This window comes from Calliphora vicina, chromosome 1 (assembly GCF_958450345.1).
Source record: "Calliphora vicina chromosome 1, idCalVici1.1, whole genome shotgun sequence".
Lineage (NCBI taxonomy): Eukaryota > Metazoa > Arthropoda > Insecta > Diptera > Calliphoridae > Calliphora > Calliphora vicina.
Genome location: NC_088780.1, coordinates 156,248,637 through 156,275,912, shown reverse-complemented (window position 1 = coordinate 156,275,912; position 27,276 = coordinate 156,248,637). Strand labels below are relative to the sequence as shown.

The following is a 27,276-nucleotide window of genomic DNA, read 5'->3' as shown; positions in this document are numbered from 1 at the left end:
GGATTGTTCTTTCGCTAACGCATAATCTTAAACTTGTTCGTACTTGAATAGCTGATGCTGTAGGATATTTTTGTATTGCTCTTTTGATCAAGAAATCATAATATCGTGTTTTTTTCACGAACGACCTCCAGAATGCACCGGAAATTATCGACCAGTCTTAAAAAATTTTGAAACGAGCCTGGAAATAACTGATCTGTTAAATGAATATTTTTTACTAAATTCATGTAGTGATAAGCCCGTCTTCCAGTCTTCAATAACTTTAATTTTAAATTCACTGGAGTACTTGTTCCTTGTCATTGTTTTTTTTTCACAATAAACTGTATAAAACTTAAATTTTGCACACTACGTCTTCCTATATTTTTATCTTTTGGAATTTTTAATTCCATTCATTGTGATTCCCGATAACTCACATTGCAAATATGCAGTACCGAGTCAAATTTTTAAACATCTTATAAGAGGGTGCTTTTGTTTTGTCCGTTGAGTTTTGAGTTTTTATATGATTTATCATTTTAAATTAATTTTTAATAAAATTATCTTTTACTAAATGAATATTAAATGAACATTAACAATATTAGTTAATAAAATATATACAAAATACATCCCAAAAAAGCCGTTTTTATCAAAAAAATTATGATTTCAAAAAATCCAATGAGGGGGTGCTTTAGTTATGGCCAATACTGTATATATAAGGCTATAAAAATAGCTCACTTCGAATAAGGCTATTCTTAAGTGCAGTGTAAGCCAGAAAACAGTAGCTCGTTTCTGTATTAAGCATTAATTTAAAGAGAACAAAACACACACAATCTTTCTTTCAAGTGGAAATTCATCATACAAAAATAAAGTATTCTTTAAGGTTTTTGCTCGCAGCCAAAACCATAACAAACAAGTAAGAAATTTTGGTCGGTCAAGCCCGACCATATAACACCCTACACTAAGTAAAAGAGCAAAAAAAATTTTTCTTTTAAAATTTCAATAATTTATATTTTTGAGTGATTTTCGGAAGTGGGGTTATATGGGGGCTACGATCAATTATAGACCGATCACCATGAAATTAGGTCGTGTGATTTATGTCTATATTAAAGTTAACTATGTTGAATTTTGTGTGTTTACCAACATTTTTAAGCGATTTATGCACGTTAAAGTGATTTTCGGAAGCGGGTCTATATGGGAGCTATGACTAATTATGGACCGATCGTAACAAAATTTGGTGACATGAATTTTGTGTATATAAAACTTATTTGGAGCGGAATTTGTGGAGATACATATAAAAATTAAACATTTATGACCGATAAAGTCCAATTTCGGGAGGACATTTGTATGGGGGCTAGGTGAAATAGTGGACCGATTTCAGCCAGTTTCAATAGGCTTGGTCCTTGAGCCGAAAAAATAATATGTACCAAATTTGATCGCAATATCTTCAAAATTGCGACCTGTACTCTGCGCACAAGGTTTACATGGACAGCCAGCCAGCCAGCCGACCAGACGAACGGACGGACATCGCTTAATCGACTCAGAAAGTGATTCTAAGTCGATCGGTATACTTTAAGGTGGGTGTTAGACTAATATTTTTGGGCGTTACAAACATCTGCACAAACGCATAATACCCTCCCCACTATGGTGGTGTAGGGTATAAATATTAAAAAACTTAAAAATTAGTGGTTAATGCAATAGTATCATAACTATAAAAATATAATGATGTTTACGATTTCAGAACAAAAGCAAAACTTACAAATTGAGGCATCATTAGTGACCATGTCGGGAAAAACACAAATCACACACTTTATAAATATTCACTTTCTCAATATGTATCTATATACACATCTTATGTACATATACACATTTATTTTAACAATAATTTTGTGATTTTAACACAATTTTACAACTTTTAATGCTAAAATTCTATCACAGACAATAATTTTACGCGCTTAATAAAATAACTGTAAAGAGATGCCATCATTTTATTTCACCACAAACAAATGTGTTCTTTTCCATTTCGTTTTACACCACAAATTGAGAGATGCCATATTTCAATAACAACATCTATGTAAATACGGCATCGTTTACCACAAAAAACGTAAACATAACCAAACAATAACAAACGTTTGAGGAGAGAAATCATTTAGTATTTGTTTATAATTAAAAACAATTTTTGTTTATTATTTAGTTTAATTAAAAAGACTATTATGGATCCATCTGAAAGTAATTTAGGCAAACTAACAGAGGAATCATTTAAACGCAAAGAACGTTTACGCCAGTTAAGAGAAAAAGCCGCAAAAAATGCAGCTAGTAAAAACGACTCCAACAGCGAAGAAAAATTACCCAAGTAAGTGTAAATAAATATTTGTATAAAGCTTACAATGCGAATTAAATGCATTTTTATTTCAGACCCATATTCCGTAGTTATAAGCCTCAAAATGAAACAACCGAAGGTGAGATACTGCCGCAAGAGCCATCCGGAGATATTGAAACGGCCGTAGAAGATCAACTGGAATTGTTGAAACAACCTATCATTATAGATGAAATTGATATTACTAATTTAGCTCCACGTAAGCCTGATTGGGATTTAAAGCGAGATGTGTCTAAGAAATTAGAGCGTTTGGAAAGAAGAACACAAAAAGCCATAGCAGAGTTAATCAGAGAAAGACTGAAAAAGAACCAGCAGGGAAACGATATATTTCAGGCAGTCAATGTGGGTACAGCTCATGCTGGCGAATCAACAAACACCGAAGATGATTGAATGGGAAATTAATTTATATTTATAATTATTTGTTAAATAAATAAATGAAAGCTAAACAAATTATTTTATAGATTTAACGTCTTGTTGATCTGCACACATCTTTAGAAGGCCGAATATTTTCCTTGTCCAAAGGCTGCAATTTTAATTTAAGTGAATTTATTTCTGCAAAATTGTTACAATTAAGAATACATTGTTTATTTTTAGGTATTAGCATTTTCTTACGCTCTGTGTATTTAGTTTCCAATGAATTGGCAAATTTCCTCATAGAGTCCAGCTCTCGTGGTATTTCGCTCCTTAAGGACTCCACTGTTGCCTTAAGAAAAACCAATTCCTCTTCGCGTTCTTTTAAAGCCATATCTTTTTGTTTAATGGCCTGTTCTTGTTGCAAAGCAACTTCAGTACGCCAGCCTATAGTTTTTTTCAATTTATTCAGTTCTTGGTTTTGTTTCATTATTATTTGATTTGCCTTGGAAATTTCTTCGGTAGCCATTTCCAAGGCCTGCCGTTTTGTCTGGCTTATTTTCTTTTCTGCCTCTAATTCCGCGACCAAGTCGGCTTTATTTTTTTCATACTTTTTAAGTTTTTCTTTTAACTCCGAGATCTCTTTCCGCGAATCTTGCAAATGCATATCATGTTTACGTTCTAGATTTTTTAGCACTGACATTTCCAAGTGCAACTTTTCACTTTGTTCCTTTAGATTTGATATTCTTGCCTTTGAGGCAGCCAACTCTTCATTTAATGTTTCATTGCGTTTAAGTTCTTGTCTATACACAAAATATGTTTAAACCATTATTTAGTAGAAATTAAAAGACTACAAATCAAACTTACACTTTGTCACTTTGTATTGCACTTTTCTCGGAAACCAATTTATCTATTTGTTGCTGCAGTGCATTCATTGTCTTACGATTTCGTTCACTATCCAGCTGTCTTTGTTCAGCTGCCTTGCGTAAGCTTTCTTGCAACTGTATCAGTTCTTCAGCATGTTTTTGATTTAGATTCCTGCTGGTTTCCATTAGATTTTCTCTTAGTTTCGTACACTCCGCATCAAGCTGATCAATACGCCGTATATGATTGTGTATTTCATGTTGCAACTGTTGTGTAGTTTGTTCGTGATTTAAGCATTTTTTCTAAAATACATAAAGGAACAATTAAGTACAGGTATAGTTATTGGTAAAACATGATAATTACCTGCAAAATATCCAATATATTATTCATATAAAATAATACAACATTTAAGGGGGCCATACGGCAGGGCAAGCATAAATGTATTAAATTTTTAAATGGCCTCATCTCAATAAATTGCAATTGGTAATTGCAATTCAACTGGCCCCTACTCAATACAGAGTCACTTAAACGAATATCTCTCGCTTCCTGCTGTTGTAATTGTAACAGGCATATTTTCAATTTTCCGGCCTGGCAGTCCTGTAAAATGTGAACCAAATTTTCTATGAAGCCGGCAAATGTTACATGCAGTGACTGATCTTGTTTTAATTCCTGGAAGGATGTACTATCCACAGTGGTTATATACATTTTGCGTTGATCACATTTTTCAGTTAATCTTAATTGCTAAATCAAGTAAATAAGTAATTATAATTTAGTTTAAAGTTAATTACTTTTAACTTACAATTAATCCTTTGAAATCTAATTTTTCGGCGTAAACAAAACAAGCTTTCTGCGCTTTTAAACCATTTGAACGAAAATTAACCAGAAGCTCGGCAGTTGGTAAAATACATTCGACATTTTTGCTATAATTGATATTTGCGAAGTGATCATCTTCAATGTGTGGCGTAGGAAAGGGATTAAACATAGCTATATCATTTAAATTAAATAATTTAAAAATTTATTTGAGTGGCAGTTTTCTATAATGCTTCTTCTATCTATAATTGCTTTGTTTATATTACAGAGTAGTGTAAAAACGCCCATTGACTATGATGTGTTGCCACTATGATAATTGTAATTTACATATTAGGTTGCTATTCAAGTTCAAACAATCGACTTTTTGTGGAAAAGGTTGGAAAAAATCGAACAATCGATTAAGTTATCTTAAATATCGATTAACTAAAAGCCAGGATTTCATTATACCATATTATAACTTATTATTACAAACAAACATTTTATAGTTTTTTAAAAGTTTATTTTTTCATTTCTTTTTGAAAATTTCAACTCTAAATTATCTTATTAAAATAACTTTTTTAGTTACAAACAATAATATGAACAAATAATGGGAAAAAGTTAAAAATATTAATATTACTTATAAGGATATCTGTCCTTTTGTACATTTTGAAATTTGATACAAGTTTGAACATCTAATCAAATTAGTAAAGTTACTATCACGACTGAAAAATCTCATATTATTCATATTAAACTGTTATTCCAACAAATAGATATATTACATCCTTATATGAACCTGAAAAAGATTTTGGCATTAAATTTATTGAAATTTATTGTTGGTTGCTTAGCGAATTTCACGGTTGCTTAGGCCAGATCATTAGGAAACATTTTCCCAAAAAGCTTTAGAAAAAGTATAGGGTGAATGAGATTTGCAGACACTCAAGCTTTATTTGAGTGAATGAGAATTACAGACACTCAAGCTTTATTGTAAAAATATCAAAGCTTAATCTTTACTCCTGAAAAGTTCTTAAAAATCATAAGAGACGTGATAAGTCCAATTTTTATGAATACAAATAAGTAAAAATATAATAAATTATTAATAAAAAAAATAAGTTTATCATAGATTAATAAACGATTTTTTATGAAAAATGCAACTCTGAAGCTATTGAGTAGATACTTTTGAGTGTCGAGTACTTTTACATCACTATCTTTTCACTTTAGTTTGGTTACTTGTTTTTACAACTGTTACAATTTTTTTCTCACCACCATTGTAAAAAAAGCCGCGTCAAGAGTGGAAGAAAATAGATTTTATAACAAAATTTCGGACAAATAGCTTTATTTTATTGCAACTATAGTAAGAAAATATCAAATAAACTACATAAAACTAAGTAAAATGGCGGTAAGTCTATGAAATAATATAATTCTTAGAAAACTTGTGGCATTTTGTAGTGAAAATGATACATATTTTTTTGGGGTTAGCACATTTTTCTTGTAACCAAAATGAGAAAATTGTTAATTTTAATGACTTTATTTTACTTTTAACATTAATTTAATAGCAACCTACCAAAGTATTTGTTGGTAGTTTACCATCGGGTACAAAACCAGAAGAACTACGTCGTTTATTTGAGAATTATGGCATTGTAGTGGAATGTGATGTGATGAATCGCTGTGGATTCGTGCATATGAAAAATGCCGCAATGGCGGATAGTGCCATTGTCGCTTTAAATGCCAGCGAGTTTAAGGGCCAAAATATAGTAGTCGAACATGGAAGAGCTAAGGAAAGAAACCAAGGAGGTGGTGGTGCCGGCGGTGTTGGTGGACGAGGAGGTAACCAAGGTGGTGCAGGAGGTCCCCGCGGTGGTAGAGGTGGTGGTGGTGGACGAGGAGGCATGTTGGGTAAGTTTTATTGTTTGGAACCCTCAAATCCTTTAATTATTAAGGCTTTAGGGAAGCCAACTAAAGGTTTGCCTTAATAATATAATAAATTCTATTTGTTTCTTGTGTTCTTCTATAAAAAAAATAAAAAAAAAGTTGGCTTCCCTGGCAAGCAAAATAATTTCAATCAAGCGGCCACATTGCAATTGGCTGGTGTCATTATGGAACTACTAGGTGATCAACAAAACCAACTCGATGATATTTCAGGTGGTAACAATAATAATATGCGTGGAGGTGGTGGTGAACAAGGCTTTCGAAGAGGTGGTGGTGGAGGAGGCCACCAAGGTGGTGGCGGCCGTGGTGGTAACTTCCAGGGTGGCAATCGTGGAGGAAATCAAAATATGAATGGTGGTGGACCAATGCGTAATCAAGGCTTTAAAGGCGACAGGCCCGCGCCTTACTCGCATGGCATGAATATGGGCGGCCCTTCTAATAATCAACATGGCGGCAATCAAGGTGGAAATCAAGGCGGCGGCCGATTTAACAATCAATCAAATAGAGGTGGTGGTGGTGCTGGCGGTCCAGCCGGTAACTTTAATAATCCTCGTGGCGGTAATTTTGCACCAAAACCTAATGCAAACAATTATGGTGGCGGCAATAACTCCTGGAATAATGATCAACGTGGAGGTATGCCCCAACAAGGTGGTCGCGACTTTGCCGAAGACAACTTCTCAGGTGGATTTAGTGGCAATATGGGCAATTCCGGTGGTGGCAATTTTGGTGGACAACAAGACAGACGTGGTTTTGCTTTGCCCTCAAATCAATTCCAGCAATTTGGTGGTAATGGCGGTGGTGGTGGCAGCGGCAATCAATTCGGAGGCTATGGCGGCAATGATGACGGTGCCTCGTTTAGCGATGATGCAATTTTCCAGAGACGCAACAATAATCCATCAAATGGGTAAGTAGTAAAATATTATTGACATTATTTTACCATGATAAGCAATTAAACAATTCTTTGCCAAAATTAGCCAGTATAAGCATTAATTTTAATAGTATTTTTTGTATATCAGCATAGTTATTTCACATAAAATAACATGATATGTTGATATTTGATAAGTTATAAAATCAAATACATATTAACAATAAAGAGACTGGTATTAATTAAAATGAAATTGCATGATGTGAAAATATCATAAAACAAAATAAAAGACTGACCGAATATTCTGTTTTGGTTTAGAATTAGGCCAAATATTGCCCTAATACCAAACTTTGGTATTCGGTAAAACTTTGGCAGAATACCGAAACTTTTATATAGGGAAATCATAGGTATATTTTATTGTAAAATTTCGAAGTATCCTATAAAAACTATTCGCTAAAATAACTTTTCAGTTCAAGATAAAAAAACAAGATTAATGGAGTCAGTCCACTGGATGTAAAATTGTCTGGAATATGCTTTAAAATTAAAATAATTGTTTTTTAAATTAAGAATACATTTTAAAAGTTTCGGTTTGTTTTACAGAATAAACCCTGTAAATTATTAATAAATTATTACATTACATGTATTTTTGTATATATAATTGAAATTGTTTGCTGATTTTTTATATTTTTTCTTCTATTTTTTTAATTTTTTTTTTTGCATATCATCAGTCCCATAGTCATTGATTTCAGAAGTAGAGAACAAGGAGGACAAGGTGGACAAGGTAGCGGAGGAAATTTCAACCGTGGCGGTAATCAGGGTGGCCGCGGAGGTGGTGTTGGGGGTCAAGGTGGTTTCCAAAACAAACGTGGTGGTGGTGGTGGTCAGGGGGGCTTCCAACAAGGAGGCGGCTTTAAACGCGGTGGTCCCGGTGGTAATAACATGAACTCTGGCGACAGTTATCAACAAAACTTTCCTCCTCTAGGAGGCGGTGGTGGCCAAGGCGGTGGTGGCCAAGGCGGTTTTGGCAATAACCGCAATCAAGGCGGTCAAGGTGGTCAAGGCGGTCGTGGTGGAGGTGGTGGCGGTATGAACCGGTAAGTTTTGTTTAATAGTTTTTCAATGCAAAGATTTAGGTTTAAGGAGAATTATCCATTACGTTCATAAAAATATAGGTTAGAAATGCGTCTTTATAAACTTCAGTAGAAATTAACATTTCAAATAAGTTTGATTGTAAAAAAAACATGTTGTAGACATGTGTCTTTATAAACTGAAATAAGCTGGCAATGGATATTATTTGGGATTTTATCGTCATCTAATTTATATACCTAATTAGTTAATTTTTTTTAAACAATTGTAACATAATTTGTATGAATGATATTTATTAGCTATTTGCTAAATTTGATTAATTAATTAAATACTATGCTTTTACCAAAAAATTATTAAAACAAAAATTATGTTATCAAAGAGGAAACAATTTTGCCCAAAAATTGAAAAATGGACCTCAAAGCAAATAGTCGGGGTTGTCTTAGAATCCAATCATTGAAGGAATCGGTTTTGAAAACGACAAAAAAAGTACATTTGAATTATGAAATCCAATCCGCCGCTAATGATTGGATTCTATGAAAACCCTGAGTTACTATTTTCAAATTTGCCTTTATCGATTTTAATTGTTATACTCTCCAAAATTTGTCCATAAATGGCTGTGTTACGTTCCAATAGATGGGGCAAACAAAAGTGTACAGATATTTGATCTCTGGGTTCGATTTTTAACCCAAAGTAACCGACTAAAACATTACTTTACAATCTAGCGATAAAATATATAAAAATATAAAAGTTGATTTTCTGCTCCACCAAGAGCTTTGCCGAATCTTATATAACCTTCACCAAATCTTAAAGTAGATAATGATTGAAAACTATTTTTGTTGAAAAATTTTTTGGATTTTATAAACACTTAAAATCGGAGATGAAAACTCCGAGAAGTGACGTTTTCTGTCCGCTTTGGGATGATTTCTCCATGTACCCTTACCATAATTGTGATTAAAAATCGGCAAAACTTTACGATAAATATCGCCAAAAATGGTAATGTAAAACATCCTATAATAAATAAAATTTAAATTAGGGTCCAGGCAAATGCGAATAAATAAAATCGATCTTTTTAGTTGCATAATTATGTTTCTAATTAATAAAACAGCACACAACAGCATTTAGAAAGGGTTAAATTTGTATATTTTGGTCTACAGAACAGTTATATATTTGCGATATTCAAAACTGTCAATACGTTTGAACCCTAAGGGTGTGTCAGTTAAATAAACAATAAACTTAGTATTAAACTTAGCTTAAGAAATCCATTTATACTACATATATATTCTATAAGATATACAAGCAAATAACTAATTTTAAATTTATATTCTTTTAAACAGCAATGCGCCACGTCAAAATATGCCAAATCGTCGCTATTAGAAAGCAAAAAACGTAAAACAGATTACTAAAGCAAAATTTAGTTTAAACGGATTAAAAAATAAATAAAAAAAAATATAAAAATGAAATGAAAACTATCATCAAATAGTATTCTTAAGTGTAGACATTTACTACTAAAAATAAACTACTTAAACGTTTTTAAGTTTACGTTGCGTAACGTAAGTTAGAACTCAAAGCACTGAGTTCTTATGCGTCGTAACTAGCAACTTACGTTATTACACATATAATTAAGTTTTATAATTGCATACAAATTCATTGATTAGACAAGCAACTGTTTAATTTTTACAGATTATATCAACAAAACCAATTTAATTAAATTAACAATGCGTTTTAGTTATTAAACACCGTAATTGTAAACAAAGTATAAACAAATATCAACTAAATTAAACTTTATACTCATAATTTCCATAAAACATAAAAGTAATTATAAAAAGCAAAAACAAACCAATGCGTTTTTTAAGAATCCCCATTTAACAAAAATATACATTAAACAAAAAAACATAAAAAATACCTTACAAAATGCGTTTTATTCAAAAATATATACTAGAAGTTTATCCAACTACAAAACTAGAAATTTATCCAACCAGCATAGCAGAAAGTTCATCATTTAAAGTTTAAAACTTGCATCATCAGATATTTGGACAAGTTCTTTCTAAAACAGAAAAAGATATTCTAATAAAATGTCTTATAACTTTGCGGATAGTGTTGTTAAACTCGAAAGTTTCTCGTAAGTACAAACTAAAAATAGTCAATTAAAAAAAATATTTGAATTCTTTTTTTACAACTAATGCTCCACAAACGAATATTTAAATTTCTTGCAAGTGAGAAAAAAAGCTAAAAGCTATGTTTAATCTTTAGGCGAAACAGTTGAAATAATGCGTTTTTAAGATTGAAATAATGAAAGAAATATTTGAATTTAACAACTTCCTAAGTAGCATTTCAAGGAAAAATAATAAATTTAAATACAACTTATCGCAAAGTTTTATTTTAAGCTTGCTTTTTTATTTTTATATGTTTACTAAAATATTTCTAATACTTTCTTTTTACAGGCCACGTTTCTAGGATACAAACCATCTCAACTAAATTAGAAAATTTTTAAATTTATATTATTAAGAGCATTTTAAGTATATACACATTTTAATTTAATTACATTACTGACTCACCCATAAGTTTAATTATGCATTAAAAAGACTGTCTTCCACTATTTTGAAAGATTTTTATGTTTTGTATTCTTTTATCAAGTTTTATAAAAATTTAACTTGGCAATATTTTCTTTAATAAATCCTTTACATTGTATTAAATAATTAATTGAAAACTTTGATTGTTAATTCTATTACATTATTCTTAATTTTGGAAATGAATTATACAAAACTTTTCTAATTGGATTTTCAAGGTATGTATTTCCTAGTGGGGCTTAATAACTGCGCGAGCTCTCTCTTTTATGTTCTCTTAAAATGAGAATAATTTTATTAACAATTCATATTGCCATCTCAACGGAATGTATGTGCCCCAATATGGGGATATATAATTTCCAATATAACTACTGAAATTTAAATTTTTCTATATAATGAAAATATACATATGAATATTAAAAGTTTTAAAATCATTCTGATTACAAATGTTTATATACTTTTTATATATAAAATAACAAATCACAGAAATCATTCTAGTTTAGAGGGGGTGTGTACTGTAAGTTACACTTTCATTCGGAGATCCACGCGGTCCATTGTGATAAACTTCAAGAATAGAACAAGAAAGAAAAATGGAAAAAACGAAAAAGTAAGGCTTAAAGACGAAACGACATTTATCCCTGATAAAGCCTTGAAGATTGCACAGATCATATCTAGCTATTATCTCTAGTTTATCGTTGAATATTTCACCTACCCATTTTTGTCTAAGACCTTGTAATCTAGAACATATGAACAAACTATGCTCTAATCACCGCTATCGGCAATAACATGTGAAATTTTGTTCCCAAGAAATATCCATTTCCAATTTCTATCGTAATATTTCCATGAACTTTTTATTCACAATAGTTGATTTTGTTCGTAACAGCTGCTTATTCACCCCTATCGCGAATCAATATTTCACATGAAATATGTTCCCATTTCCCACTTTTCGTTCATAAACTTTGTTCACGTGAAAAAATTCCCCATGTTGTGAAAATTTTAGATGAAATTTTGTAAACAATAAACAGCTGCTACGAACAAAATCAACTATTGTGAATGAAAAGTTTAGGGGAATATCACGATAGCAATTTTCCCTTCGAGGGAAATGGATATTTCATGGGAACATAAATTTCACATGTTTTTCACGATAGGGGTGATTGTTTACAAAATTCCATCTAAAAATTTCACAACATGGGGAATTTTTTAAAGTGAATGAAAAGTGGGAACATGGAACATAGTTCATGTGAAATAGTGATTCGCGATAGGGGTGAATGTTTCTAACTCCTCCACATCCTATAATCATCTTATGTGTTACTCTCCCATTTTCCGATCAAGGCTCCAATTGAACAGTGAGCGGTTATCACACCTACTAAATTCCTGAGACTTCTCCTATCCAACCCAATTAGTAATCTTTTGGTTGCTTTTGATTCAGCTTTGGTCAAATAGGGCCTTTTCGGAAATGCATCACTGAGCTGCGTCTGATGCGCAGTACGTTCTAAAATGCAAAAGTTGGCAACACTACAAATGCCTTGAGTTCTAAAAAGCAACAGTGAAACAGTTGATGCGCAAAAAAGCATCACAAAAATGGTCTGCGTATCAGCTGATTTGCATCAGCATCGCACTCTAATCACAGATGCGCATAAAATGCTGCGCAGTGATGCATTTTCAAATAGGTCCATAGCCTTGGATACCCAGCAATCAATCCAGGGTTGATTGGAAGAGTCACGGAAACATTTAGAAACATGGTAGTAGTGACAAACAGTCACTTCTACTATTCCATCTTGAATCCATCAGGAAAACCTGCACACCCATCGAACAATCCACTCGTTCCTATATGGAAACTATTGGGGGTGTAACTTCAAAGTCTATCCTGACTACCTCGTACACTTTATGTGACTTACCCGAAATGGTCTTAATAGTGAATACTAAAACTTCCTAACAGCCACACTTGACACATAAGTTGAACATATTGATGTCTAGTCAAGACGGGGATGTACTATTTAAACAGGGTAATTAGTATGAAAACGTCTGCTTTTTGATTAAATCAAAGTCAGCTCATTTAGACTTTGAATATTATTTAATTAACATCCGGTTAAAAACTGATACATTTATAATCTTTTAAGAATTGCATAATATGGTTACATGATTTGTCCCTAAAATTAAGTGGTTTGGCTCGAAACAGTAGACATCCAACTGTTACGTAGGTAAGAACTAGCTTGAAGTATTATCGTTTTATTCTTGAAAGCATCCAAAATAGTTTTTATGGACTTGAAGATGGTTTGGGCCTTGCACTATGACATTTTTGGAATATAGTTGGATTTTTATAGGAATATAGTTTTATTATACCCTTCACCTATATAAGTTTATCTTAAAGTATACATTGCTGAAGGATACATAAGATTCAGCACAGTTGAATATAGTTATCATAAATTTTTTGTTTACAATCAGTCAGTCTATGCAATGCAACCCACAACCTCAAGCAGCGTGATGTGCATTACTAATGAAGTGAGTATATATATTGCTCCTAAGATAAAGATCTATCAGTCGCTCAAGAGTCTTCAATAGAAAATAAAATCCTTTGACTTCGATTACCTTTACCTCTCTCCACCCCTTAGACATCACCGGAAAATATCAGACAATAGAAGTATAGCTCTTGTGGAATATTGGATAGCAATACAACTGGAAATGTGACTGAGAGTGCAGTTTCTATACAACTCGCAGTATGGTAACATTTCTAGTAAAGTGAGCTGCGTGTTGTCATTCTGAACCTTGCTATAAAAGGTGCCCAAATGTCTATGTCTAATTCAATAAAAAGGTGATGCGACCGTGGTCCGAAAAGGAACAGTCAGTTGCCTCCTCCTATTTCTTATGAGATCATCATTACGGTTGGTTAGAGTGTTATCTTCTTCCCTATCTTCAATCCTATACGTGGGTGTACATCCCTTGTTACATATTACCGAAATTCGACCACTTAAAACGCTTTTTACCACTTTTATGGAAAGAAATTTGAAACATTTTTTATATTGTGCATATCTAGAGAAAAACCATATATTTTTCATCAATATTGGTGGACAATAACACACTTAAAAGTGTACCACAAAAAACGTGTGGTTAAAATTTATATATAAGAAGAAAATTGGCAGTTATAAAGTCAAAAATCGTTTATAAATCTCCGCGCTACCCCATTGACTGCGACGCGCGTTGGCATCACAGCCTAATATAACGTTTCCTTCTTGTATACGCCAGCAAGGCATGTTTACAATAATTAATTAAGATTTGGCAACTCTAAATACAACACAGTTTTCTTCTCTCTTTTGTGGTACTTTTGTTTTCATTGTTTTTTTATGTTTCTTCTTTTTTTGTTATTTATTTTTGTTTATTCAAAAACAGAGTATAAATTCGCAAAAGTAGCGGCAGTTGTGTGTAGTGGAAGTGTGCGACTTGACGGACGGTTGGTGTTTTTATTTCTTGCTATGGTTATTTTTCTTGGATGAATTAGAAAAAATAGAAGAACAAAAAAAAAAAACAAAGTACAATATCTAAATAAAGACAGTAGAAGGAAGGAAAATGAAGTAATAAAATTAAATGAAAATCTAATATTACCAAAATCTAACTAAAATTGTTGGGAAAAACTGTCCAGTCTAGAGTTAAATTTAAAAATAACATTTGAGAAGTGGCTGAGTTCGCGATATAAATTATAATTTATTTAATTTGCATAATTTTTTTTAAAGAAAACAAGGTCTAAAATTATGTCAAATCAAATTTATTTAACATCTACTACGTCAACAACAAACATAACAAAATTTCATAATTGTTGGTGGTGCGTTAAAAAATGTGCATTAGCTTTGTTGTTGCTTGTGTTATTGGCCAACATGATGGTGGTCGTCACAGCCACATCGTCTACGTCGTCAATGGATGTTAATAGCCAAGCAACAGCTGTTGACTTGAAAGGCAAATTGGTATTTGCCCATGTGGTAAGTTAATAAACGAGTTTTAAAATTAAAACACTAGAATGAATTTTTATTTGTGTTTCTTTGTTTTGGAAAGCTTTATCGCCATGGTGATCGTACTCCCATTGAGCCTTATCCCACAGATCCTTGGCGTGATTTGAAATATTGGCCAACTGGTTGGGGTCAATTGACTAATGTAAGTAAATACCTATTAATACCTTTTTTTCGTTTCGTTTTTTTTATCTAGCCAACATATGGCAGCAATTTTTCAGTTTTTTTTTTATTTAGACAACAAAAACCTTTTTGCTTTCGTGAAATATTTTTTTTTTATCTTGATAACTTTTAACAAAGGAATTGCTTGATTTGGCAATATTTTATTTATTTTTTGTATTTTAAATCAATTTATTGTAGTGTAGAGACGTAATGGGACCAACTTTAAAACTTGCTTAAACTGTAATATATCAGGGTTTAAAACGAATAATCGCAGAATTACATACTACATTTAGGCCAATAAAATTCATTAAGTAAATTTTCTATTTATTATATTTATGAGCATTTTATGCTCCTAAAACGTAAATATATATGTATCTCGTTAGCATGGGACTTTAATTAATGCGCATTATTTTAGGGTTTATAGGTATCAAATATGTTATAAACATGGAAATCGTAATCATGCAAATGCATGTGTTTTCATCATATTATGGAGCCGTGTATAAGTATTTATCCGTTTCAGAACATTTAATTTATTTTGACACCGAATTGTTAGAGCATACGTTTGCATTTTTTGCCTTTAAGAGCATATTTTTTGGGCATATTTGTCAGGTAAATGTGTAAATGTAATTTCATAATTTTCATAATTTAAAATTATAGAATAACGGTATTTAGATTAGAGGTAACGGTAATTAGGGGTAACGATAGCTTAGAGGTAACCAACATTGTGCAAAATCTTTTTAAATAATAACTTTTTAATTCAATTATTTTGTATAATTTATATTTGTTGATCAAAATATACACTGACTCAAACAATTATCCGTACATTAAACAGTTGAAAATATAACTGAATGTAGTTTATTTTATTTTTAAAAATATTAAACTTGCTTTCGTCAGTAAATATAACATCTTTCCAGAAGTCTTCCGCTTTATTTACATAGTTATGTGGAACACATGCACTTAAGATGATGAAACTTCCGAATAGTTTGTGCATTAACAACCATCTTTTCTCCTTTTGCAAAATTTTTAGAATCAACTTTTACCATTCTTTCAATTTTACGTCCCAACCTTGAATCAAAATTTTTCCCCAGTCTCTTCCTGGAGAAATTGCTAATGTTTCATAAGACATAAAGATTTATTAAGTTATAGAAAATTAACAAAACTAAATATTTAATTTGGCATAGTTGGTTCCATTAACCATTTTGGCAAATGTCATGTTAACATTTGCTCTTATCTTTTATCAGAATAGGTATCGTGTTAGAATTTCATTTATTTGAATTATTTATATCGAATGCAATACTCTTACCCTTTCTGTGGTTTTTGCTAATTAAATATATATTTTATTTTAAACTACATATGTATGTGTAACTATATTGACAAGAATATTATGGCTTTACTACTTAACAATTTTCTAGTAAAAATAATCATATATCAATTGAATTATTCGAAAATATAAATTAATCAAAATCGGTCAGTTTTCAAATCGAATAAAAAAGGTTAACCGGTTTCCGGTGTATGCATACTCTAATAAATTACAATCTTTAACTATTATTCTAGTTTGCTTTTTAAACATACCTCTATACCTCATGATACATTTTTGTCAAAATGGTTGTCAAGATAAAATATTATCTTTGTTATGGCAAAATTGTTAGTGCTTTTGCTCAGAAAACTTTGTCTTGACAAAAATCGTCATTAATTGTTATGATAAAGTATAGACATGGGGTTAGGAAAGGCTTGCAAACATACTTTCGTTTAAAAATTATTAATACTCTTTTAAAAAAGCCATACATACATAGTTAGAATTTGTAAGGCAAAAATTTGTAAACAAATATTAAATTAATGATCATTTAAACAATAATCTAGCTGAGTTATATTTAGAGACAAATGCTATTTACCAATACTTTCGTTTGTTTAACTTACACGTTTTTCCAAATCGAATAAATACAAAACAAATTCTTTATAAGAAGATAACAAAATTTCTGTTTGAATTAAAATTTTTAAATAAACCGGTTCAATAAATTTGTTTTAGTATTTATACTTAATAATGATTGTCTACATACATACTCGTATTTTTAAATTTAAATTTCGTTTGAATTCGAAATGATACAAGAACCTTTATAATATGCACACATTAAAACAAAGAAATATGAGTACAACAGGTTCTACAAGAAAACGTTTTAAGTTAATAAAACTCTGATGTTGCACTTTTATAAGCTCCTCAGGGCAAAAAATCTCTCATCTGCTATTAACAATAGAATTTTGGGAGAATCTGAATTAACATTGAAAACTATTATTTCGAGCGCATCTGTTAGCATTTTAATTAATTTTACCTTTTGTTTATAAAAAAACAAATTGGAGTCAGCAAGCACACTTGTTCTGTTTGAGAATTAGTATTTAATATTAATTAAATGTTGATAATTTTATAAGTAATTGGTCACGCTATAAATCATAATTCATATTGTATGTTGACACAGTAAATCAGAGAATAAATGAAAATTTAATTATTTTCTTAGATAATTAATATACTCTATTATTAAAAGCTAATGAAAAAACTTCAAGATAATAATTTGTATTACATAAATAAGTGTTTGATGAAATGATGGCACAATAGTTGGAGAAGTGAATTACATGTTATCATTCAGTTTGTACTTTCTGCAATATACATTTGCAATCCCATTATTAGGTTTATTTAAGATCCTTGTGAGAAGTGGATTTGATGTAATGTTCACATGTCAGTCCAAATCAACTTTCCGAAAAATAAATCAAAATATCTAAGAATTTTGCTATTTAATTGAATGTTCATCAAATGTAATAAAGTTAAGAACTGTTATAGAAGGTGGAAGCTATCAGAAAATTAAATTAAAAAAAAATATTTTTCACTAAAAACTTTTTTTTATTAAAAAATTCACAAAAAAGCGATTTTCACCAAATACTAATTTTTTTCATTACAAAGCCGTTTTTTTCCATAAAATAACTTTTTTTTTAGAAAAAATATATTTGTTACGTTTGTAATACATCGAAATATTCATCACAGTTCCAGAAAAGTATATATATTCTGGGTACTTATGAAATTCTAAGACGATCTAGAAATGTCCGTCCGTCTGTCTGTTGAAAAAACGATAGGGCCCAAAATAAAGGAGCTAGATAGCTGAAATTACTCTCTGTTGATAAGGTTTGTTTGGTATTGATAATTTGGCAATATCGGCCCACGATTTCACTCTGAAATTATACTGAAGGTTAGGTTTCCAGGCAGCCAAGAAATGAACGAAAAGAATAGCAGCTCACGTAGGTCCAAGCAATGGTACCTTTGTGTTAAATTATACTGAAAGTATGGCGAAAATCGGTCAACATTTGTAAATAGTCCTCATACAAGGTCTCCATCAGAAAATGACTTGAACATTCATAATTGTCGAATATTTAATATCGTGATGAAATTGAACATAAACACGTTGCATATGAACCTAAATCTTTCTACCAACTTTGTGAGGATCGGTCCATAATTGTTTCTACCCCCCATATAATCCCTATATCACAAAAATATTTTATTGTCACATATTGATGGTGGGTGTACAAGATTTGGCACACTCTTAATTGTTTTCACTAAAACTCTTTTTTTATTTTCAAAAAATAAAAAAAATGTTCACCAACATTTTTTTTGTATCAAAAAACCGTTTTTTTTTCGGTAAAAACTTTTTTCCATTAAATAGTTAAAAGTTTTTTCATTAGAAACCAGTTTTTCACATAAACTTGTTTAGTCTTTTTTGACTAAAACCTCGGTTTAAACGCTCTCTACTATGTTCTCCGAATATTCATTAAGGAATGATATTTCACCAACGTTTTATGCTTGATCAATAGATAAATGCAATCATCATATATCTAAACTTTTTAAAATATATTTTTTGACACTTTTACCAAAATCGATTCGAGAATAGTTGAGATATGTGCGGAAATATATAGATTACCTGTATTGAAAATCAGTTTATCGGTACAGAAATTGCTGAGGCATAAACTGTTCCCCAGTGGAATTGCTACTGAAACCGTATTGGAGATATCCAAAGTAGATCCCATTCTATCCTAGCCTTGACAGCGATTTCGATGGATAATATTTTAGACATGCTTAAGACGTTTTTGTGCAATGACTGAGGAATGCAGGAAAAGAGATAAAATAATCATTTAAAATGTGTAAGAATGATATTGAAGAAGATTTACAAGCTCTTGATGTTTCAAATTGAAGACAGATTGCTATGGACAGAGAACACTGGAGAAATTTAATACTGCAGATAATAGGAATAAATAAATAAATCAATCAAGCAATAAATCATCTCAATTGAAACTGTTGGAAATAAAAGAACGGAATGTCAAACATATGAGTTATATAGAAGCAAAAACCTGGATCTCCAAAGCTTCACATATTTATTATATTATATGTAAGTTTTGTTACTCAGTATATTAGAATTAAATGAAGATATGAAGCAAGTTTGAACCAAATTCATATTAGAGATGAAATACGATAAGATATTTGGCGATTTCTATGTTTGTTTTAACCAAATGGACATTGCAACATTTGATTAGCTCTAAAATGAAGACATTTATTCTAACATGAACTAAATATTTTGAAAAAATGTTAAATTCGAAAGCAAAACTATAAAATGTTTGGAAAGTATAGTAAGATTAGCTGTACATATTTGCATTCATTAAATGAAACTAGATTGCATTGCAAAAATTGAGGTTTTTGACTTTGCTTCTATGCCCCTTAAATATTTTTATAAGAGTGGTCGTCATTCACAACCACCAGGAGCGTCATGCTCTGCCTGTATTAACCTGTAAACAAAGAGATCAATACGAATTATCAAATAAGAAACCAAAACCACAAAAAAGGCTGACCGGATTATAACAGAGAAAGTATGTCCATAACAAGTTTTTATAATTCATATTCCATGTTCACTTTATGCCGACCACTGCTTAATAATCATGGTGGTGGGACATTCAAATCATTAACTTTGGCACATATAATTGAAAGTAATATATCAACTGCGTTAGAATAAGATATTGAAGGTATTTTATACTTTATTTGTATTTCCTTGAATTTAAGAAAATGATTTTTCGGCAACCGTCACCATTTATTATTTATTTTACAAACTTTCTTTCTTATCAAAATGTAATTGACACATGCTTGTACACTGATTTATTTTAAAGAAATAGTAGCAATATTTATATTTGCAAAATACACGCATAAAGTTCTTCCTGCATACCCATGTAAATATGTATGTGATCATTAAACTGTATGTTTAATTATAATTAAGTCCGAAGATCAGCAGGCGGCCCCCCTCAACTGCATGTGACTTATAATCTTTTCTTTTGTCTTGTTTTTTTTCTCTTATTGTTATTATTGTTTTCTACTTCAATATATTTTTATTAGTTCATTGTAGTTTAAATATGAATGTAAAGTAAACTATATTTAAAACAATATTGATGATAATTTTATACGGTTTTATAATTAGAAAAGATGCAAATGTATACAATCTATTATCTATACAAATGTAAATAAACTGTTTTCAATTTTGTTCTACTATTTATGGGTTTGTTTAGTTAAACGATAAGAAATTATTGTTTTTAAATTAAATAAAGTCGCGTGATGAAAAAAAGGTTATATGGTGGTGGTCTTTATGTTCATAATTAAATAAGACTGTACAAGTGATACAGAGTTGGGAAGTTAAAACAAATATTTGTTAAATAGAGGTACAGTTTTTGTAAGAATTTTGCAAAAAAATAAGAGTTACAATATCAATAAATATAGTAACAAAAGTGGGCGTTTCTGAAAAAAACAAATTTCAAATTTCCCATCCAAATTTCAGCCATCTTACTTATTGAACTTACCTACCACAATTTCCTCTTAAAAGTCAACAAACAATTTCAACAATTATTTTGTCTTTATCATTTAAAATAATCTCTTTACGTGGTAAATAAATCAATTTAAATGTTTCGTTGAACAGACAATGGAACAACAGTTCAACATAATTTATAGATCATTTTAAAAATAGACGACGCCGTTTTTGTTTGTCTTTGGTCAATAATTCCTGATAAAAACATGTTTATTTGTATTTTATGAGTGTGTAAGCGTGTTCTTTATATACAATATTATTTGTTGTTTCTAATGTATATTGAAATATTTTATACATATTTGTTTTGTTACAAAAATTTCAGATTGGCAAACAACAGCATTATCACTTGGGACAATGGCTGCGTAAACGTTATAGCAGCCTTTTAAGTGACACCTATAACAAGGATGAAATTTATGTGCGTTCAACTGATGTTGATCGTACCCTAATGAGTGCTTTGTCGAATTTGGCTGGCCTCTATGAACCGATTAAGAAGGATGTTTGGGATCCGGCCATACATTGGCAGCCAATACCAGTGCATACACAGCCAGAAAAAACGGATGCGGTATGTATAAACATATAGAAAAAAAAATCAAAATTTACAAAATTCCTTATGACCTCATTTCAGGTTCTTGCCGGCAAAGCCGCTTGTCCAGCTTTCGAGTATGCCCTGTCCGCTTTAAAAGATTCACCTGAAATGCAAACCCTTAACGATCGTTACGCCTATCTCTACAATTATCTCTCAAAATATGCTGGCATAAAAATCGATTCTCTAGAAGCAGTACAACGTATTAATAACACATTCTTCATAGAGGAACTTTACAACAAAACTCTGCCTGAATGGACGAAAAAAGTTTATCCCAGCACCGATATGACCTATATATCGGATTTTACATTTTCCATTAATACATACACGCGACAAATGGCACGCCTAAAGACGGGTCCTCTGATCAAAGAAATGCTGGAAAGATTTGTTGACAAATCAAAAGGCAAACTTAATCCAAATCGTTCTTTGTGGGTTTACTCGGCCCATGACACAACAGTAGCCAATGTTTTGAATACCTTGAAATTATATGATGTAAGTTTAATTTAATGTTCTATGAATCACATGATATACATATTAAACAATTTGTTAATTTTTGAATTTTAGGTACATAGTCCTCCTTATATTGCTTGCATAATGTTGGAATTACGCTTGGATGACAAATTACAACCTTATGTTTCCATATTCTATAAGAATACCACAGCTGAGCCAGTACCTTTGTTTATACCAGACTGTGGTGTGGCTTGTCCCCTCAATAAAATGTTTACTATATACAGTGATATTTTACCAAAAGACTGGGAAAGTGAATGCAAACTTTCCACTCTAATGATGACTTATGAAGAAGCTAATATTGGCACAGCTATGGGTAAGTTTTAATAATCGATTTTCGAAACAAATTGTTTTGAAACCGAAAAATTTTATGATGAATTTATTACTTTCGTATATAAACATAAACATACATTTTGATCACATTTTATCACAAACTTATTTTATATTACTTGATATTTGTCATTTGGACTGTATTTTGAAAGCAAATAATAACACAATATTTAATAAATTATACTTCAAAACGAACAAAATCCATTACACTCTTTCAAATCTATCGTTTTGAAACTGAACGATATCCACCACAGTTTTTCATGTTGTTTGTAGTTTTTACAATATTTATTTGCGATAAATTCAATTCAACAAAGTCTATAAAAATCAACTTTCCAAAGTTCCATAATAATTTACAGACTCATTTGTTGAGTATATAAAAGTCCAAAAATGGCTGAGTTACGAAATGTTGCAGCAACATGTTGCTAAGAAAAAATTGTTATAGCAGCTTGTTAAGTAAAAATGTTGCAGCAACATGTTGCTAAAGGAAATGTTGCAGCAACATGTTGCTAAAGGAAATGTTGCAGCAACATGTTGCTAAAGGAAATATTGCAGCAACATGTTGCTAAAAAAATGTTGCAGCAACATGTTGCTAAAAAAATGTTGCAGCAACATGTTGCTAAAAATGTTGCAGCAACATGTTGCTAAGAAAAAATGTTGCAGCAACATGTTGCTAAGAAAAAATGTTGCAGTAACATGTTGCTAAGGGAAATGTTGCAGCAATATGTTGCTAAGTGATATGTTGCAGATACATGTTGCTAAGAGAAATGTTGGAGCAACATGTTGATAAAGGAAATGTTGCAGCAACATGTTGATAAGAAAAAATTTTTACTGCAGTATGTTTAAATGAAATGTCGCAGCAACATGTTGCTAAGAAAAAATGTTGCTGCTATATGTTGACATGAAAAAATGTTACTGATAAAAAAATGTTGCGGTAACATATAGCTTGGAAAAATAAGTGGAATTGATTTGCCGAATCTTTAGTTGTAGACAAACGGGGGACAAAAGCAATCGGGGTAGAAATAAAGTTTGCGTTGTTTCAAGTTTGTTTTTGTCATTTAGTTTCCACTCATTTGTATTAAAATTATCTAAAATTTATCCATTTTATATTTGTTGTGGAAATTGTGTTTTTAAAGTCAATGGCGTTGAAAAGGCCATGTAATATCTATCATTTGATATAAATATTATCTAAGTATTAGGTGTATGACTTACAAATGCGGAATTTGTTGTTTAGCTTTTATTTTAAAACATTTGTACAATAGATAACTTCTCGAAACGACTTTTTTTTGCAGCAAATGAGCGATATATTAAAAAATATTTAAAAAAATCGAGGTAGTTTTATAGAATAATTCAAATCAACTCATTTAATATCTATTACAGAATTTATAAAAAATAATTTACAATTCCTATTTTTCTGTCTTCTTTTTCTTCATTCCAGGCATTTTAGTTGCTATTATAACAATTATGTTGTTCCTTTCCTATGTTGTCATGATTTACTACCGGCGACGCAGTTACAAGAATCATTTCTCCTACATACAGGTGGCTTAAATAATTTATATACTTTTTCTTTTACTTTTCATTACTTTCTATAGCCCAGCAGTGATTTAACTATTTGTTTCTTTTTCTTTTGCTATATATTTTTTTTTTGACTATTTACCCCTTCCACCACAAATCAGCAAAGCAAATTGGATGCCTAAAAAAATATAAATCACTTCACCCCAACTTCATTTCTGATACTGAATGCCCTCCTTCTACAAACTGATACTCAAAATTGTTTCCTAAAGAACATGCATACATATATTATTCTTGTTTTTTTTGTGTTTCTTTTTTTGTTTTAGTTAGTGATTTTGTTATTTTGTTATTTTAAATACATTTTTTAAGTTTCATTTACATTTTTTACAAGTTCATAAATGTTGCAACTGTTATTGTTCTCAAATTTATACACATACACACATGCATACCAAATAATCAATGAATGCATTTGTTAAACATTTATATTTATTTTTGAAAATTTACTAATTTTGTAAAGGAAAAAGCATTTGCTATTTTATAAATATAAATATTAAGCAAAATATTAATTAAAAATCAAAGTCATTTAACATTGTGATTCACATTTTCAAAAACTAGTAATCGTAACAAGAAAAAGAAAAAAAAGATTTATTAAAAATAAACAATTTATACAAATTAAGTAGATATTTAAGATTAAATTGACTCAAAACCCCCTCAACAATTTGTTATTTGAGCATTTTTTTTATATAAATTAATTAATATTTAAATGTACTTCATTAAAAAAAAGAAAGAAAAAAATACTAAAAATAATTGTTATTCATTGTATTTGTTAAACTAAAAATCATTAGTAATATTTTCTTTTTATACAATATAAATAAAACGTGTTGTGTTTTGAGTGTAATATTTTTCGCTTATAAATAATTATTAATTAATATTAATCAATCTCTCTCTCTATGTATATTATTACTGTAATTTAAAATCATTTTCAATTCGTTAAAAAGATAAAACTAAAAAACACGCATAATTTTTAAACGTAAAAAAACAACGTCACAAATTTGTGTTTTTCTCAAGTTTTTATACATTTCATTGATAAGACTTATTAACTGTTTGTTTTTTTTTAATAATCATATACTAAATAAACATACATGCATACATACATATATTTTTTAGATATTAAACAAATTTTAAAAACATTTTAAAGAATTATTATAAAAGTCATATACATATATAAAATCTAAAATATAAATAATTATTTAAAAAAAAATATTTATTCATTATGAATTTATTATTAAAAAGAAAGATCTTAATCTACAATATATTGTTTTAATTGGTTATTAAATAGACAATGATACTTTTCTTTAAAAATATTTTTAAAATATTCTTGTAAATATTTGTCCAACTTTAACATGGTGTAATCACGAACAACAATTGGTTTTCTAATTTCATTTCACTTATCACTTCAACAGCACTTTGTTATTTGGGTCCAAGCTTTGTGAAAATATTATTTTTGCAGCTTCTTAGCTTAATTTTAATGTTTTTTGACAATTAAATATTAAGTCCCCTTTTACAATGCAGAAATTGAAAGGCAGACATTTGTCTCATTCTCTTTTGAACTAACCTAAACCTGTGTAATACACACTCTACACTCTTCCATCCCTCGCCCACAAACTTCGTCTGTCTATCAATTTCTGCATTGTACAAGGGGACTAATCGATTTTAGAAACAACGTATTAAAACTGAAATCTCCATGAAAACGTTAAAAAAGTATTAAGGAAAAAAAGCAAAGTACAATTTAAATTAGGCATAAAATAAATTGTTAAAGAAACATTCGTTATACAATTAAATACGGATTCTTTAAAAGATTTCTTAAACCTAACAGGCCAATTATGAATAAAAATTCCCAGGGAGTTTTCTCCCTTTTCCCATTTTTCCTATGTAAATTCAATGGGAAAAAACTCCCGGGAATTTTTTATTCATAATTGGGCTGATAATATAACTGAATTATTAAATATAGCCTATTATTTGGTAACAATTATTTAAGAAGGTCTGAATCATAGCAGGTTATATCTACCATACATAGACTAGAAATAACTCTGCCTAAGGCCAGCAGTCCAGTAAAATGTATAATTTTCCTATCAGAGCAATAACATCCGGCAATTTAGCTCCGAATCCTATTGGTTAGTGCCTGATACTGCTGTATCAAACATATAAGATTGTTGTTGTTGTTGTAGCAGCAGTGTTTGCTGAGTTGACAGCCCTTGGCCGAGTGAACTCGGGTCATTCCGGTGCGTAGAACCGGCTGTCGTGGGAATGTATAAGATTGTAAGCTTGTTTCGCATATAACAAATTGATAAAAAGCGTTTTTAAATTTTCATTCACTATAGAATTTTATTTTTCATTTGATTAATGGTGGATATGCAATTGAGTGACCTGTGTGAACACTTCGGAAAAATTGCCCATACTTTATTTAGAAAAATTATATTGAATACCTTATTAAATTTATTCCTTATTCAGCACACCAATAGGCTTGAGAGAAACCCTAAAACTGATTCCCCAAAAAGTTGTTCCTCGGAATACTTTAATATGCTAAAAGAAAGCTATGTAAAATTTAAAGTCGAAATGGAATTCGAACTGCGGCAGATTAATGTTTAATTGGCATGAAAAGTTTAGCCAGTAGAATATATATTTCAACCACAAACAAAGGCTACATGAATAAAAAAACTATTTTACAATAATAACCACAAAGTTGTATATCTGTGGTTATTATTGTAAAATAGTAAAGTGCTTATGTTTGTAAGGCCCAAAAATATTAGTCCAACCTTAAAGTATACCGGATCATACGATTTAAAGGTGTCCGTCCGTCCGTCTGGCTGATTGTCCAAATAAATTTTGTCATAAATATTTGATTGATAAATGTATCCACACAAATTCTCCACAAATAAGTTTTATATAAAAGGAAATCATTTAAAATTTTGTTACATATCAATTCATAATTAACCATAACAGAAATAAGTTTCATAGAGATAAAACTCACACGATCTAATTTGATGACAATCGGACCATAATTGGTCCTAGGTCCCATATAAGACCCTCTCATAAAATTGTTGGAAACCAAATAAAATTTAACAAAAATACCTTTTATATAGAAAGAAATAAGCTGAGACAATTTCATGACAATCTAGTTGGTTATCATTTCCGAAAATTACACATAAAAATTAAAAATGATTGAATTTTTTAAATAAAAATTATTTGCTCCTATACTCAGTGTAGGGTATTATATGGTAGGACTACACCATTTCCAATTGTATTTCAGAAGTTTCTAATTGTATTTCACAAATTTCCAATTGAATTTCAGAAATTTCTAATTATATTTCAGAAAATTCCAATTCAATTTCAGAAATTTCCATTTATATTTCAGAAATTTCCATTTATATTTCAGAAATTTCCAATTATATTTCAGAATTTTTAATTTATATTTAAAATGTTTCTAATTGTATTTCAGAATTTTCCAATTGTATT

At 30.3% G+C, this 27,276-nt stretch overlaps 4 protein-coding genes across 8 annotated transcripts in view; 3 read left to right on the top strand and 1 right to left on the bottom strand.

The window, feature by feature from the left end:
• The first annotated feature begins 2,154 nt into the window (after positions 1-2,154).
• Positions 2,155-2,800, top strand: LOC135959564 (coiled-coil domain-containing protein 12). The gene is made up of 2 exons (XM_065510508.1): positions 2,155-2,323; positions 2,386-2,800. The coding sequence occupies exons 1-2, from the start codon at positions 2,184-2,186 to the stop codon at positions 2,735-2,737; spliced, it is 492 nt and encodes a 163-aa protein (XP_065366580.1). The 5' UTR covers positions 2,155-2,183; the 3' UTR covers positions 2,738-2,800.
• Positions 2,758-4,612, bottom strand: Sas-6 (Spindle assembly abnormal 6). Its single transcript, XM_065510495.1, has 5 exons — positions 4,362-4,612; positions 3,926-4,303; positions 3,566-3,864; positions 2,960-3,501; positions 2,758-2,899 (listed from the first exon to the last, which is right to left on the bottom strand). Exons 1-5 carry the CDS (start codon positions 4,542-4,544, stop codon positions 2,811-2,813), a joined length of 1,491 nt encoding a protein of 496 aa, XP_065366567.1. The 5' UTR covers positions 4,545-4,612; the 3' UTR covers positions 2,758-2,810.
• Positions 4,613-5,605: 993 nt separating this feature from the next.
• Positions 5,606-10,935, top strand: LOC135964180 (uncharacterized). Of its 3 annotated transcripts, none has more exons than XM_065516295.1 (5): positions 5,606-5,747; positions 5,905-6,244; positions 6,380-7,181; positions 7,871-8,236; positions 10,670-10,935. In XM_065516295.1, the coding sequence occupies exons 1-5, from the start codon at positions 5,742-5,744 to the stop codon at positions 10,680-10,682; spliced, it is 1,527 nt and encodes a 508-aa protein (XP_065372367.1). In that variant the 5' UTR covers positions 5,606-5,741; the 3' UTR covers positions 10,683-10,935. The 3 variants fall into 3 exon arrangements, with proteins under 3 accessions (XP_065372367.1, XP_065372368.1, XP_065372366.1); XM_065516296.1 differs by lacking the exon at positions 10,670-10,935 and adding an exon at positions 9,563-10,140 and having other exon boundaries at positions 6,491-7,181; XM_065516294.1 differs by lacking the exon at positions 10,670-10,935 and adding an exon at positions 9,563-10,140.
• Positions 10,936-14,207: 3,272 nt separating this feature from the next.
• The window catches only part of Acph-1 (Acid phosphatase 1), a 213,101-nt gene continuing 200,032 nt past the window's right edge, over positions 14,208-27,276 (top strand). The window contains exons 1-7 of one of the 3 annotated variants that reach the window (XM_065516344.1): positions 14,560-14,763; positions 14,837-14,935; positions 21,154-21,393; positions 21,457-21,906; positions 21,979-22,237; positions 23,687-23,787; positions 23,925-23,949. In XM_065516344.1, the coding sequence (XP_065372416.1) occupies positions 14,662-14,763; positions 14,837-14,935; positions 21,154-21,393; positions 21,457-21,906; positions 21,979-22,237; positions 23,687-23,787; positions 23,925-23,945 (1,272 nt within the window). In that variant the 5' untranslated portion in view covers positions 14,560-14,661 and the 3' untranslated portion in view covers positions 23,946-23,949. Of the gene's footprint in view, positions 14,764-14,836; positions 14,936-21,153; positions 21,394-21,456; positions 21,907-21,978; positions 22,238-23,686; positions 23,904-23,924; positions 23,950-27,276 lie in introns of those variants that run through there. The other 2 variants (XM_065516343.1, XM_065516345.1) reach the window with 2 other exon arrangements.

Excerpts from the sequence above, each read along its gene's own strand:
- LOC135959564 (XM_065510508.1), top strand. The coding sequence starts at position 2,184 with ATGGATCCATCTGAAAGTAATTTAGGCAAACTAACAGAGGAATCATTT. Across the intron at positions 2,324-2,385 it reads AGCGAAGAAAAATTACCCAA|ACCCATATTCCGTAGTTATA; the intron begins GTAAGTGTAAAT and ends TTTTTATTTCAG.
- Sas-6 (XM_065510495.1), bottom strand. The coding sequence starts at position 4,544 with ATGTTTAATCCCTTTCCTACGCCACACATTGAAGATGATCACTTCGCA. Across the intron at positions 3,865-3,925 it reads ATATATTGGATATTTTGCAG|AAAAAATGCTTAAATCACGA; the intron begins GTAATTATCATG and ends TATGTATTTTAG. Across the intron at positions 2,900-2,959 it reads GGAAACTAAATACACAGAGC|AAATAAATTCACTTAAATTA; the intron begins GTAAGAAAATGC and ends ACAATTTTGCAG.
- LOC135964180 (XM_065516294.1), top strand. Across the intron at positions 6,245-6,379 it reads TGGACGAGGAGGCATGTTGG|TTGGCTTCCCTGGCAAGCAA; the intron begins GTAAGTTTTATT and ends ATAAAAAAAAAG. Across the intron at positions 7,182-7,870 it reads AACAATAATCCATCAAATGG|TCCCATAGTCATTGATTTCA; the intron begins GTAAGTAGTAAA and ends GCATATCATCAG.